This window comes from Condylura cristata, unplaced genomic scaffold, assembly GCF_000260355.1.
Source record: "Condylura cristata isolate star-nosed mole 26May11 unplaced genomic scaffold, ConCri1.0 scaffold00002, whole genome shotgun sequence".
Taxonomy (NCBI): Eukaryota; Metazoa; Chordata; class Mammalia; order Eulipotyphla; family Talpidae; genus Condylura; species Condylura cristata.
In genome coordinates this window covers 17,897,323-17,913,798 of record NW_004567103.1, presented here as the reverse complement: position 1 = coordinate 17,913,798, position 16,476 = coordinate 17,897,323, and the positions used below count along the sequence as shown (strand labels likewise).

Here is a 16,476-nt window from a genome sequence, read left to right as displayed (position 1 = left end):
GACAGAGTGGGGAGCAGAACAGGCAGATCGACGAAGTACACTGCTGAGGGGAGCAGTGGGCGGGTCAGGAGAGGTCTGACATGCCATGTGGATTTCCTCTGGGGCAGGCGGTATCTAACTCATGCGGAAGTGGCTTAAGCTTCTTAGTTCAGTGCTTTAACCCACTGCGCCACCAGGGAGGGCCTCGAGAACATTTTATGTAGCTCAAGTGGGCTGTGTATTCATTTTGCAAAACTGGCCCAATGGCTTTTCCAAAAGAATATCCATATTTTATTTCTTCCATTTATTCCTGCTGATTTTAGAGAGCAGCAATACTTGATAACAATACATTTCCCAAGGGGTAGCTCATCACAATAATAATATTTGACTATTTTATATAAAAAAGAGAAGTTTATGATAAAAATTAGGTCACACCAGCTTTCGTATAAAAGTGAGATGTAAACTTTCCTTTGGTTGTAAAGGTCTAAACAATGAATTTTAAAATTTATTATAGTTGAATTACCACGAAACAGGCAGTTAGGCAAATAAAAGTTAATTTCTGGCTTAGTATCCATTTCAAATGAGCTTCTGATAATACTAATGATCATATCAGTAGAATTTATGAGGATTTTAGTAAATTACAGAACAATACTGAGAGTCACATAGGCACATTCTGATAAGCAAATATTAAAAATCTTAATAAAGTAGGTACATATAAAAGAAAAATCATGTGAAAATTATCCATCAATGAAGGTGATATAAATATGAGCATGACGAATTGAATAAAACTTAATTCATATAATTGTTTATAGTATGTAAATATCTTCTAATATATAGAATGTTAATAAGCAATAACTTGCAAATATAGTTTAATGTCAATAGTAAAAATTTAAAACTTATTAAAGTTCTCACATTACTTTTTATTTGTTGGTGAGAGTAGGCAAACAAGAATGATAAGAATTAGATAGTCACATTAAAAAATGGAACATTTTATTAAGAATGCTAACTTGACTAAATGATGCCCAAATTTTCACACATTCATTTGTTTTGAACAAAGGTACTGCTTACTTGAAATGTAACATCATGTAATATTTGAACATCATGTTGTCATAATGACCCTTCTCTTTAGTCACTCTTCCCCAAAATTCCTTTCCCTGACCCATTTCTCTCCCTTATCTGTCTATGTCTGTGGGATTAGTCCATTCATGGAGGTGTATTATAGCACTCTACAGTGATAATCCAAAAGCAGACAGACATTGCAAGTTGATGACATCAAAAAAACTCAAGAAATAAACAATGTTTTAAAATGTAAAGGTAGAGCCTGATAGCAAAGAATTGCAATGTAAAGAAGAAAAAGTAATCAGGAGAAGGTTTCTAGAAATCCTGAAACTGGTAAGATTCAATCAAGCACCTGTCTCTCACTATTTTGATGTGAGACTTAGAGTTTAAAAAATTATCCTATGAAACCTAATCCCTATTCAGCTTGAAGAGTTTGCTATTGGCAACTTCTCATTTCCTACCAAAAAAAGAATACTTTACATGCTTCCAATTTTAACACCTGCTCATGGGTACTTAGGCACGTAATGCTGTCTATTATACAAAATCATTGGCTGTGAAAGTATGCTCAGTGGCATGACTTATTGTACAAGACAAGAGACATGCTGATGTCTTCTTGCAGAACAAGAATAAAACTTACTGTGAGTAAATTAGGCACTTAGAGCTGGAATTAGGACTTAGCAGTCATTTTTTTTTTCTATAACATTCTTGAAATATAAAATAATGTCCAAATAAAATCAGAATATATAGCAATCATGACACTAAAATTAATATTTCCTCTGTAAGTGTACTTTAATAAACCAAATTATTTTTGTACTTCTTTGTTTTTAAAGCTTCTCTGTTTGATTGCATTATCTTGACAGGAAAACTAACATCCTAAGCTGACATACTCAAAGAATTCCTTCACAAATCCCAAAATAAATGCAAGGTACAGATTCTTGATTTCATTTCCATAATAAAGAGATTTAAAGAAATAAAAATATGTCTAATGCTTACTCCTCTACAATTACATTTCCGAAGCTTTAAAGAACTTGGTGAAGTGAGTAAACTACTAAATTCAGTAATAGAAAGCACAGGTAAAGAATATATGCTTCATCTCTGATTTTAAACTGCTTTTAGATTCAATAATCTAGAGGGATAACTAAAAGGCAGACTAAATCTTGACAGAAACATGCAATACTTTTTTCTCAGTGATATCTGATGTTTTTAGACGGTAGTTACTCCAATAGATAGATTGTTATTCACCAGTATCCAACTCTCTTCTATTTTCAGCTGCATGGAAAAGTCTGTAACTCCCTTCCCCCTAGAGGTGAGATCTGACTTTGAACAACGAAATTAAAAAGAAGAAATGTATGAGACTGCCAGGCTAACTTCTCCAGCTTTCTCACTCCCTGTTGCTATGATGTGGGGGTCCCACATAGAAGAGGAGGTGCTATAAATTTGAAGCATCCTGGAATGCTGGACCAGCAGAAGGAAGCAGTGCTCTTTATATAAGAGAGAATCTAAACCTTTTCTGTAAGCTGCTGCAGTACAGAGGTTTTCTGACAAAACAACCTTTATTAATATGACATTAACAGCTGCTTTAGCTTTTATAAAAAGGTATTTTAAAAAGGATTTAACATTAGTTCCTTTCCCCTCTTCCTTCTCTTTTCCTGCTTGTGCTTTGGCTTCTGACAACTTTGTATGATTCACCTTACTTTTCTTCTTTAATCAGGAGTAGTGAAAGTGAGGCAGAATAGATAAAATTATTTGAAAAAAAAAAAAAAAAAGAAATCAAGAAGACCAAGTGCCAACAAGCAAGAATATAATAAGTGGAGACTTGTTTCATTTCAAATATATCCCTCTCAAGATTATCCTAGATTTCTGTCACATTTAAATAGGATAATACCCTCCCTTTTTACATACAGCTGACAAAGTCCTAGAAAGCATCTGATGCTTATTACATTACAGATATTCTTGCCTGGGGTGAGGGGAGTGAAATGAAAAGAGTGTGAAATCTGGAGTCAGAATTTCTGTGGCTGAGTTCCAGCTCCATACCTCACAGTCTTGAGGACTTCTGCAGTAACTTTCAAATCGTTATAGGTTTATTTCTTTATATTTTAACTGAAAATGTGGAATCAGTCTTTAAATGTAAAAGTATTTATTAATAGGAAAACATGAACAGCTCTGGAAAATATGACCAACAGAATAAATCATAAGATACGGGAATTCTAACTAGCTTTACAACTGCCTTCTCTGTCAGTGTTGTGGATCAGCAGAACATGGCACAGAAAACCATCTCTTTGTAGACTTCAGATAATCAACATGGTAGAGAAACAGGGGAAAGAAGAGAGAGAGATGGAGGAGGGAGGAAAAAAGGGAGGGAAAGAAGAAAGGAAGGAAGAAAAAGAAGAAAGGCATTGTAAGTAATGAAAGCAAACAGCCACTTAATGGGAAAAAGTTTGGGTTATAATTTGAGCTCAGCTTTACCAGCTTGTTTAGACACCATAATCTAAAACCCATCACATTTCTACCTTTTTACCTTTCAAGATTTTTAGAACAAAAAATCAAGTTCAGTCTTCTTGATCTCATGCATTGACCTTTCACAGACACCTGATTCTGCTTAACAAAATTCTCTTATTTTGATTTGCTGTCTCTTCTAATCTCTAGACATACTAATTCACAATTTAGTTCTTTGTTAATATTTTACATTTATAACCTGACAATACTGTCATTACAGAATCCAAATGTCTTCATTGGAAACCTGTTTTTATTCTTTCTCAGTTATCAAATAATTTTGAAAACTAAGTTTAATGTGTACTTTATAAAATATCTAGATGCTTTTAAGGGACAGAGGAATGAACACCGACAAGCAAAATATTTAATAAACTGGTTATATATTAGCCTAATTCTCTGCTACAGGAGGCACATGAGGAAAGAACATGAGATTGTTTTTCAGTCTGCCCTGTTCAGAGGGAAGGGTCAGATTTTTTATTCTTCTAATTACACACTTCAAAGTCTCAGTTACTCTAAAAGAGATTTTAACTGATGGTTAAGAATATACCTGAGCATGTTGGTTTTAAAACACCTCTCTTAGCTTAACCTGCTTAGCAACCTGCTACAGAATTTAACTTCCCTGTATTTCATGACATCCTCTGTAGATGCCACATTGCTCATGCTGTAGATTAACTGCTTTTTCCATTTCTAGCCTTAGTGGAGAGAGGAAATAGCTGCATGTGCCCTTTGCATACTTACTTGGAGGTCATTATATATTAAATGGTCTTTTAGACTTTGAGTCTTCAAGCCAAATGATACTTCTTTTTCTCTCAGGTCTGATTTTTCCAAGCTTAATCATCCTTGTGGTAGTCCTCTGAACTGTCCACGTTTCCACATCCTTCTTTAGATGAAGTTCCAGAACGGCTCATTGGGGCCTAATAGAAGTTTGGAGGGCTCAATGATCTTTTTTTTTTTTTTTTCTAAGCTAATTAAGTGCTGAATAAGCACTCTGTTAAAAAAATTAATACTTTTTAAATTTCAAATTAATTTGTATGTAGCGTTGTTGAGCTCTTGTTAAACCCAAATGTCGGTCCCCAAATTACCTACTGAGAGATGACGCTATACACAAATAGGCTGGAAATTTGTCTAAAGAAGGATGAATATGACAATTTGGAATGACAAACTCACACTGACCTTACTGTCAGGAGAAGGCCTGGATGATGGGAAGGAAAGGGAGGTCTAACAACTAATTATCCTTTTCTCTGGAAGGCTAGCTCCAAACTATATACATGCCAGCTTGTCCATAAGAACTTCCCTGATCCTATAATCTTATATTCAGTTTTCATGGCTGAGTTTTTCTGTCATAGTATTGATTACACTGTTGTAGATTTAGGCCTGAGAGTACATGCCTTCCTATTTCTTTCAATTTCCCTTCCCATTACCACAATAGTTAAATGACTAACCAGAGATTTGGAGACATCATAGTTTACTGCAAACACAATATCAATGTTCACATTTGCATCTCTTTACATATTTCCTCATTCAAGATTCTTCATCAAAGCATAACTCAAACATTACTTCTCTACAGCCTTCCTTGGTGCCCCAACTTTCATCCCAAAGACACATTTAGTTTCTCCCCAAATTGTGTTCCTATAAAAATTTATACACATTTATATTTTACCAATAATTTTCTTCAACTTAATTACTTGTGTAAATCCTTTTTTCAACACTGCTCAAACTTCAAAATAAACTTCCTAACTTCTTTTGCAAATATATTATTTGAGACATCAATATATAGCTATAAAATCAAATTTTAATATATTTTATCTCTAATACAAAACTGTAGCCTCTTAAAGTTAGAATCAAACATGATTCCTAATAGTATGCTATAAATATCTAGTGAATGGATGGAGAAATAATAACACAATGACACAATAAACATTCACACATGAAAATAAGTCAGAATGGTGACAGATGTCTTTGGGCTTACCGGTCCATGGCATGTAAGGAGACCATCCTCCATCTTTTCACACTGGGGGTCACACTCCACACAGATGGAGCCATTCTCAAACTCCCGAAATTCACTGTGAAAACATCAGCTGCATGAGGTGGTGTAAGCAAACAAGCTGTCAACTTAACAAATGAAGCAACATCTGCTAAAAGTCCTATTGGCAGAGTATTTTCTAGAGTTTGTTTCTCTATATGCCAGAAGCATCAGAATCATTCCCTGTACATTAAGGGATAAGTTCTCCATTAGGGAAAAAGATAAACTGCAGCCAGATGGCTCAGCTTGCCCTCCACTGGGTTCAACGACAGACTCATTGAGGAAACCTCTCTCTCGTGAGAGATATTCCAGCAGTTGGGAAAAAAAAAAAAAGTATGACTCTTCTGATGACACAGCAGAAGTATTTTTATCTTTTTGAGTAAGGCTATGCCTGTTTGTCTCTATATAAAATTTTACTCTTTACTGAAGTTTTACTTTTTAAATTCTGAAAGAACTATTGTATTTCTCTTGTTGCTAAGGTACATGAATGTTCCCATCCTTGTCCTTCAAATCCCAAGACTCTTCAATTTATTTTTGGTGAAACTTCAAAAAATGCTTTGATTTCTTTTCTTCTTTTGAAATATCTGCCTTGGAGAATTAGAGAAAATATCTTTTTATGGCAGATTTTTTTCTTATTTTCTTGGTTTATTGATTAAATATCACAATCTTTTTTAGTTTAAATTCTTTTTGAAGAACTCTGTATAGTATAAACTAGAAACCAGTTTAATGTTAACATTCTAGAACTTTCTAATTAAATCTGAAAGGATTGTAATCCCATCCAGCAACCTTTAATTTTTAGCTATATAAGTGTTAAGTGCTATCAGTATATAAGTTCTCTAGTCAAAATCTACTCTAAAATTTGCATCTCAATAATTGCATACCAGTCATGTGTCCTATGTTTAAGTCAACCATTGCTACTAAGACAATTTAGAACATCAGTTATGAATTGCTAACAAAATTTGACTGAATATTTATAGCTGCTTTATTATTTTGTGCCTGTTGATCATAAACTACCATTCCAAACTAATAACATAGGAAACATGGCAACTATGGATTAATTGGGTGATAAATTCAAAGCTATTTTTCCCTGGAGAAAAATATTCAGTTATGTTTTCAGATTGGATAAACTCATTTCGTTACTGTAATCCCTATATAACTGACAGAAGTCCAAAAGTAAGTTATTTTTTTCTCTTGGTTAGACTGAACTATATCTACCCAAATTAATTACATTTGTTTTTTTTTCTAATGAACAGCATAAAATGACATTTTAGTTATGTTTGGATGCAATATCTAGTTACATAATATTTTAAAAGATTTACTTATTTATTCATACAACAACTGGGGTACAGGCCAGAGTTGCCAAGGGTAAGAGCATTCAACGCAGACAGAGTAGAGAACAGAACAGGTGGATTAACTGAAATACACTGCTGATGGTAGCAGCGGGCAGGACAGGAGATGTCTATAAATCCATGTACATCATCTTCCCAGCTGGAGATGGAACTCGTGATACAGTGGCTATAGATAGTTTCATAGTGCTTTGCATTAACCAACCCTTTGTGTCACCAGAGAAGGCCCTACTTCATAATTTTGCATTTTTTAAATGAAGTGGTTTGCTATGAATTAAACTTTTTGGGAAATTTCTAATCTTTTTTCATGTTTCATCAACATACAAGTGATACAAACGACTTAACAAAGGAGATCAAAAAAAAAAACAAAAAACAAAGATCTTCAGAATATCAAGACCAAAATGTATTTGGGGTGAGAGAGAAGGGCAACAGTGAAATTGTAAAAAGAAACGGAAGCATTATCAATAAAAGAAATATGACTGTGGTAATCTATGAATATTAGCAAGCCACTGGTTCAAAAACCAGCTTCTTGGGCAGAATAAAGAATAAAGATCTGGCACTAAGTGAAGGTTATTCATTCTAGGGTACTAAAACAAAGGCCATGCTTCTCATTTTCTTTTCTAAAACCCTGAACAACCCTCCCTCCCCCCAGAGTTGAGAAGTATAATGAATATGTGATAATAAATCATGTAGACCAGCTCATCACCTTTCACCCTTTTATTCCTTAAATTTCCATTTGTATGGCTTCTGCTTTTCTTCCTTTCTGTTCTCAGTACATTTCTCAACAGTTTCTGTCACTTCTGCTCCTTACTGTCACTGTCTCCACTATTTTTCTTCCTTCCCCCTGTTCCCTACTGACATTGCCAGAGATCCCCTTATATATGAACCTGACTAACATTTGCATACTGGGTTTTTGTCACTTGATTTTGATGCTGTATATTTCAGAGTCACGATGTGTATGTGCTACCTGATCAAGAGTAAACGCTTTGGAAGCAAGTCCTTCACAAATTTAAATTTCAGAACCAACACTAGCCATTGGGTCCCTTAACTTCTGCAGGTCATTTTCCTAAACATCCTCTAAAAATGTAAAATCATGTTTCAATGAGAAACTGCATTTTTTTAAATGTAAAAATGCCTTCCAACAGCACAGACTGGCACTCATTTATGTTTCTGTGCTGTTCTGAAAGTTTCAGAAGAGTTTAGTGTGTTGTCAGATAAGAAAAAGTTTAATATTCCACTGCAATTAGCTGTGTCTTTTCACTTTAATTGCTCTCACACTGCAGTTAAGAGTTGCCAAAATATGATTTCTAGATTCGATCTAGATTTGTGTGCTCACATTCAGGAATTAATTGATTTTTATTATCCCCTTCAAGAAATTCTCTCTTTAGGGTATGTTCTCCTATGATAGCCAAACTTTCATGTGCATGTGTGTGTGTGTGTGTGTGTGTGTGTGTGTGTGTGTGTATACACACTCATGTATATATTAGTTTTTGATTTTGGCAAATGCTATATTTCTATTTCTTTCATGCAGTAAAAGTAATTGTTCTACTTAACCATTTAATCAGCTCAGATTAACAGACACAAAAAAGGAAATTATTGTAATTTTAGTAGTAAAACTCTAACTAAACCTTATTATGCATTTTCTATTGTGATGAACACAATTATAAAGTCAAAACTATTGATATTCTCATTTTCCACATGAGGAAGCTGACTTGAGAATAATTATTAGTTCAAGGTTGGACATTTCAACCGGAGAGTGATGGAGTTCTGACTTGAGTCCACCCTCCTAAAAGGGCAATCTTCACCACCCAGTAATGTTGGAAGAAATTAGTCAATAAAGACAGAATGTGTGACAATCTATCCCTGGGCAGGCAAGAATCAGGTCAGGTTTTAGAAGATACCTTCATTTATATTCTTTTTTTTTTCTTTAACATCTATTTATTTATGTATACAGAGCTGGGAAGGTCAGAGGTGCAAGAGCAGTGAGTGAGAGGATTCACCAGAGACAAGACTGGGGAGCAGGACAGGCTTATTGTGGAAGTACACTGCCGAGGGGAGCAGCGGGCGGGTCAGGAGAGGTCTGCCATGCCATGTGGTCACCTCCGGGGCAGGCGGAAATCGAACTCATGGGGAAGTGGCTTTAGCTTCTCAGTGCTGTGCTTTAACCTGCTTAGCCACCAGGGAAGGTACCCTCATTTATATTCTTTTAAACTAAACCTGTGCATAGATTTCCTAGGGTACTACCCATATGGTAAAATAGATGAAACATTTTATACTTCTTTATTTCATTTTAGTTAATGTTTAGTTTCATGTTTACATTTTACTTAAATGTTGAGCTTTCAGAAAACAATCTGCTCTTTTTAGGACTCCGATTTTTTTTTTTTTTCCTTTGCTTAGCTGTCACTACTTTATGGAAGTAGACAATGGTGCAAGAAGCTAAACATTTAGTCAATTTCATATTTCTAACCAACTTAAAAAAAGTGATATTGCAGAAAAATAATGGTATCAGAAAAAGGAAGAAAGATGAAAATCAAATGCCTGAGAGCCAGGTTTAGCTTAGTTCTTCTACACTACGAAGTGGTAGAATTCAACACTTAATTCTACCACTTTGAGATTTATAAGCTGGTAAGTAAAAAGCTTTCTAGAATCCATTCTCTCTTTACCTGCACATGTATGTTCAAAAACTTTCCATATGACATCTCCTTAATGGAATTATTGCTGCATACACAAACAGGCATGTGTTGATGAGTTATTCTATATAAGAAAATGTTCTTTAATAATATAATGTAAAGAAGTCTGATTACAATTCAATGAGATAAGCAGCATATAATTTGATATTCCTTCACAGATTTATAAGCTGATTATATCCCATAAAATTATTAGTTGATATCTTCCTGAAAATCTATTAGTTTCTTCCTTAAAATTGCTTTTATGGGCCCGCCCTAGTGTTGCAATGGGTTAGGATGCAGCACTGCAAGATAGCGACAGCTGCTTCAGTGCGAATTTGATATTTGATACTGGACCAGAGGTGATCCACGTGGCGCGGCAGACCTCTCCTCATCCACCCAGTGCTCCCCTCAGCAGTGTACTTTGTCAGTTGGCCTGTTCTGCTCTCCACTCTGTCTCTGGTGAATCCTCTCATCGCCCTTGCATCTCTGGCCTGTACCCTAGTTCTCTATTTGTAAATAAATCTTTTTTTAAAAAATTGCTTTTATAATTTAACACTACTATGTTTACTTTCCTTTTAAATATCTGGGAGAGAATTCATCTTGGTCATAAGCATATTAATATCATTATGATTCATAGATTTTTATTTTTCTTCAGTAAAATACAAAATTATAATGTTATCTGGGATCATGAATACAGTGTTTAAAATAGATCAATTCATAAGGTAGAAGAAATCAGATATTTCAACAACTACACTGTTAGAATACTGCTAAAAACCTTTTCAGTGATAATATAAGAAAATTTGACTTAGGGACAGCACTAAAATGCATTATCACACTAATGAAGGACAACCATGATGCATAAAATGGAATGTTATGATAAAGTGATTTTATGAGTATATGAAATGTCAGGCAACAAGGTACATACTAGGTTTTATTGTTGCCAATGTGATTATTATAGTAGCAGAGGAATTTAAAAGACCTGATTTAAAATATTGTCTAGGCTGTCATTAGAGTCAGAACGCTTTAAGAAACCTTCAACTAGCAACTACAAAAGTAGTTTTTCTACAGAGCTAAGCAGTTATCAGATCATAGAAAAATCTGTGTCACTCCTATTCGACACAGCTTTCCCAAAATAAAAAGTTATATTGTTTAGTAATTGTAGATGAAAAAAAAAATATGGAAAAGTATGAGGAAAAAGAGATCATGGACATGTGGGGGAAGGTTCCCTATCTTATAATTTCTATCATGTATTAAGAATTACTTGCTTTGGTTACACATTTTAAAATACATAACACCATATATACTTGTGAATTTGTCTTACTCTCAAATAAAATTATCCCGCTTAAACAATTCTTCTATATGTTGCTTCCTTTAGGCAAGAAGAGTTCTCCTTAAATACTTGACCAGCAAATACATTCTGCAAATACCAACTTCTTGTAATTTTTAGATCCAAACCAACCCATGCCTCCAAGCTCAATGCCTCCCAGCTCATGAAGTACATACAGGTGGCACTGTAAGATGCCTTACCCATCATAGAGGTGACAGGACTCAATGCAGATCCTCCCTCTGCTGAAGCGACGGCAGGACAAGCACTGGTCTGGCCCAGGTCCCCAGCAACCATCGCTTGAACAGAGATGGTTGCATACCATTCCTTCAGCAGCTGAAAAACATGGACATTGAGAGGAAATAAAGCAGAAGGTTGGCAAAACTGAACATTTTTTTTTAAAGATTTATTTATTTGTGCATACAGAACTGGGGTACAGGCCAGAGGCTCAGGGGCGTTGAGAGACTTCACCAGAGACAGAGTGGGGAGCAGAACAGGCAGATCAATGAAGTACACTGCTGAGGGGAGCAGCGGGTGGGTCAGGAGAGGTCTGCCACGCCATGTGGTCACCTCCGGGGCAGGCGGGAATCGAACTCATGAGGAAGTGGCTTTAGATTCTCAGTGCGGTGCTTTAACCCGCTGTGCCACCAGGGAGGGCCAAAACTGAACTTTTTTTTAAAGATTTATTTATTTATGCATATAGACCTGGGGTACAGGCCAGAGGTGCAGGGGCGGTGAGAGGATTCACCAGAGACAGAGTGGGGAGCAGAACAGGCCGACTGACAAAGTACACTGCTGAGGGGCACAGCTGGCGGGTATGGAGAGGTCTGTTGTACCATGTGGGTCAGTTCCCTGGTGGGGGATAGAATTTATATTGCTGCAGTGGTTGCGGATAGCTTCATGGTGCTGTACTTTAACCCATTACACATAACTAGGGAGGGTCCAAAATTTAATATTTTATTCTTTCTAGGCCAACCTTTTTTGAAGGTTTTTGTTGAAATGGATCTGAGGCAGACAACTTTGGATGCCTGAGCCACACCATCTAGCCTCTGTCCAACATTTTCCATATTACAGAAATAGTTATTCATTTTATATAGCACTACTGCATTTTTAGTAAAACTGAACAAACCTCAGATATCTGTATTAAATGTGTCAGGAGGAAGTTAACCTTCCAGTAAAGGTAAGGAAGAAGTCATACTTTCCCTAAGTCCATCCATTGCTCTAATAACACAGCAGAAATTTTGTCTTTTAATTCTCTGTGAGAACCATATGAGAACCTAATGCAAATGATATTCATATATATGATATATATATAGATGCATATTCATATGTATATAGATTCATATTCATATATATATATGAGGAATAGAAAAATATATGGAAAATAACAAGGGGAGGAGAACTAGAAATGAAACATAGGTTTCGTAATGGACTTCTAGTGAAATATGACTTAGTTACCTTGATTTTTAGTTTGAGAAGGACATGGAAGAAAAAAGTTTTGAAAGAATATTAAACTAGTTGTGACTATTTATAAGGAGACATAGAAAATGAAGTAGTCTAGTAGCTATTAGTTTTATTTCTATTTTGTTTTTGTTGTTGTTGTTGATGGGAGAAGAGCCAAAAAGTTTGGGCTCATCTTTTAAAATTGGCACTTAAAGTTTATAATCTCTATTCCCTTTAGACTTTTTAATGTTATTTATAGTGATTATATTATCTTTCATACTAAATATCATAATTTTAGTGAAGTAATTCTATGCTGAATAAAACCCTACAAAGACTTCAAATGTTTTTCTGGGTATCATAGCTAAGATAGCTTATATTTCCTTCCATTTTTTTTCTCAAGTTATAACAATAGTAAATGTATTTTCCTGTTAGATAGGATTGTCCCTCTTCTCAAATATAGGTTATTGATTTCTTTAGAGTGACTCAAAAGTTTATGGATTTTACTTAATTTTGATTCTAAATCTGAAAAATGTATTAAAACAAAATATCATGAATTGTAATTACAATTTCTCTTCCTAAATGGAAGTTCTCCTTCCAAAAAGTTGAATAATTTGATGTTATACTTGGGAAAGGCTAGCTGACAGTCTATTATACTGATTTTTAAATAATAGCAAGTCATTTCCTTCTGATTCATTCATAATATATTAAAAGAGGGCTCTCTCATGGTACAAAAGGAATGTTAGTGGACTTGGAATTTAACATAGGTTTCATTAAACCCGTAGATGTATAAGATTTACCACTAATTTATAAAACTGCAAGAAATAAGAAAGATTAAGGTAATTCAAAATAAATGTGCAAGATCATATTATATATAGAAAATAGTCAGGAACAAACAAAAGATCAATATGAATTACTGTAAAATATAAACCACACTCTGTAAATTATCTAGTCATTTTAGGGATGTTAACAGAATGCTTATATGTTTCAAAACAAATATATATATATATATATATATATATATATATGTATATATTCTATGTAGATACTTGATTAAAAAATAAACATGCTGGCCCTCCCTGGTGGTGCAGCATGTTAAAGCACTGCACTAAGAAGCTTAAGCCACTTCCGCTGCATGAGTTCAATCCCTGCCTGCCCCGGAAGAGACCCATATGGCATGGTGGACCTCTCCTGACCCACCCGCTGCTCCCCTCAGCAGTGTACTTCGTTGATCTGCCTGTTCTGCTCCCCACTCTGTCTCTGGTGAATCCTCTCACCTTCGCATCTCTGGCCTGTACCCCAGTTCTGTATGAATAAATAAGTGAATCTTTAAAAAATAAGAAAATTAAAAAAAAAATAAGAAAATAAAAATAAACATGCTAATAGAAAAAATTTCTGAAGAGGGAAAAAAATTCCAAAAGTTTTATTATAAAGCAGTTTGTAAAGACATTGTATTCAAAGCAATACTACGTAGTATTGAATGTGACACTTAATATTCTTCACCTCCATATCCTTGTGGAAAATATAAGCAATGCCACAATTCTTTATTAAATTCTGTTAATAAACAAAAATACATTGCTAAGTTCCTTAAATATATGTTTTCATCCATGATCCTACCTTCTTTTCTGCACTCTAATGCCTCCCTATATCTGTATTCAGATGCCTAATTTCAGGAATCACTATCTACTGAGAAAAGTAACAATAAACAGAAAATCATCACAATGAATTTTGTTTATTCTTTCCAAACCACTATATGATGACACTGAAAGTCGGGCAATCATTTTCTCCCAAGTACCGTAAGTATCTCAACATAGCATAGAACAAAAGGCCAAAGAAGCTACCTCTTTGATATTCTAAAGCAAAAACTTTTTGATCCACACCAAGAATTCGACAGTCCTCTGATCTGCCAGAGTAGAAGGAGTAGATAGCCTATTCAATGGCTTATACTTCAAAAGGTCATTATGAACTTCTCTAAAGAAGCTTTAACAATGATAGTTATTAGACAACCTTTAACTTCCTCGTATTTTCTCTGGAAGCCAAACAATAGATTTTTTTTAATCTCATCTGAATTGTACCTGTCTGTAAAAAATTGTAAAGATAATAATGTCCTTAGTATGTCAATCTTTATAAAGAATACTGAAGCTGCTTTGATTAAAATAGGGGCAACCTTAAATAATGGATCTTGTAATTCTGCTTCATGTGTGGAAGCAAATGGACTGACTAAAAATATTGAAATGGAATACCTGGCAAAAGGCAGAACAATATCTTCTCTTTCACTGTACAAGACTATCTATGCTGCTTACACTGCTTAGTGTTTGTGGAGGCAAGGACTCTGCTTGGAATGTATTTACACAGAAACCATTAATCATTCTCTAAGGCTGAAAATGTAACTTCATTTTCATAGCTCAATTTTTATGATCAAACCAACACAAATTCTAGTATTGACTATATAACTAGACCTGTAACCATGGCCAATTATCTATATATTATTCATCTATGAAGCAAATAAGATCTACTTTTCAGGGTTGTGATGAAGATGACACATTATATTAGCACAGTGTTTAATGCAGGATTGTTTACTGTCTTTAATAAATGTTCTTAAGAGCAATATGAATATATATAAGCATATTCATATGTTTAAAAACTATGTCGGGAAAATATGTTGAATAATAGAGATATGATAGAAACATGAAATATATTAAACATTTTCTTACCTAAAACTTACAGTCTAGTCTAGATGGATGATTAGATGAATCGCACATACACTGCACACATATTCCAGGAGATTATATCAGTTGTCCTAACCTAATGAGGAGGTCAGTCTAGATGAATTAGGAAGATAAATAAGATTATTAAAATAAAAGGGCTAGAGGTGATTGGGAATTACAGCTCTATGCAAGAGAGCCTAGGGAGGGAATATGATTAGTGCTTCTAAGGGCAGCTCAACATGGGCATTGGCACCTCATGCATTAATGATGTAGGCAGAGGAAGGTTATGCAGGCTCTAGTGGACATTACAGAATGACATGTTTTGTCCAGAGTTTAGGAAGTTGTTGAAAGGTTTTATCAGAAGAGTAAGGATTTTATTTTAATATCTCACTCCAATAGCCTTATTGGGATTGAGTTGAAAACACTTTTGACTAATTGATGGTAGGAAGATAACTGTAGATCTAGAGAGCAAGAAGGTATAACCCAACAGTATTCATCAGAGTTCCACAGTATATTTACTACCAGGCAGGTACTGGAAGAGAGGTAGTAGACCTCATTTATCTGAATTCATAAATTCTTACTCTAAGTGGCTTGCCATAGCCAGCTACTTTTCCTGAAGAAAGTTTGTCTTAGAGGAAAGTATAACTGAGCAATGTAGAGGGATGGAATTCTGCCGATGTTTTACTACCCTCTGGATCCATCTGCCTCTGAGAAATAATCCAAGGGCTTCTGAAGTGTATAAACTGGTAGGCTCTCTTCTTCTTCTTTTTTTTTTTTTTATCTCACCTTGTAACTTTGTTATTTCACTTGCTTATTTAATACAAAAGGATTAAGTCCTGCCCACTTATGCTCATCATTATTTGTTCATGTTTATTAAGATAAAATTACATGTAACATCATGTAAAGTTGAGATGTACAAGTGGGCTTGGCAGGCATGTACACCACAAAATGTTTACCATAATAAGCTTAATTACTGCATCTTTCACCACACGTAATTACCTTTTGTTGCTATTGTTAAGGTGAGAATATTAAACATCAACTATCAGCAACTTTCAAGTGAACAATAAAGTATAGCTCAATAGAATCACCATATTGTGCCTAAAATCCCCAGAACTTACTGGTTTTATAACTAAGTGATTTCTTTGATCTATTTCTCCCATTTCATTCACTCCTCATCTCCTGGAAACTACCACTTTACTTTCTGTTTCTATGAGTTTAATATAATTAGATTCTACATGATAAGTGGGAGAATACATATTTGTTTTTCTGTTTGTCACTTATATTATAATCTCCTGGTAATCCATCCATTGTACAACAGTATTTATCAATTTTATGACTGAATAATGCTGTATATATTTATAATATAATATAATATAATATAATATAATATAATATAATATAATATAATATAATATAATATAATATAATATAATAT

At 34.5% G+C, this 16,476-nt stretch overlaps 1 protein-coding gene across 4 annotated transcripts in view; it reads right to left on the bottom strand.

Annotated features, from left to right (window-relative positions):
• The window catches only part of ERBB4 (erb-b2 receptor tyrosine kinase 4), a 942,163-nt gene that overhangs the window by 239,176 nt on the left and 686,511 nt on the right, over positions 1 to 16,476 (bottom strand). For all 4 annotated transcript variants that reach the window (XM_004674330.2, XM_004674332.2, XM_004674329.2 and 1 more), the window contains exons 13-14: positions 11,097 to 11,229; positions 5,501 to 5,594 (exon numbers count right to left, since the gene is read on the bottom strand). In XM_004674330.2, coding sequence (XP_004674387.1) covers positions 5,501 to 5,594; positions 11,097 to 11,229 — 227 coding nt within the window. The remainder of the gene's footprint in view (positions 1 to 5,500; positions 5,595 to 11,096; positions 11,230 to 16,476) is intronic.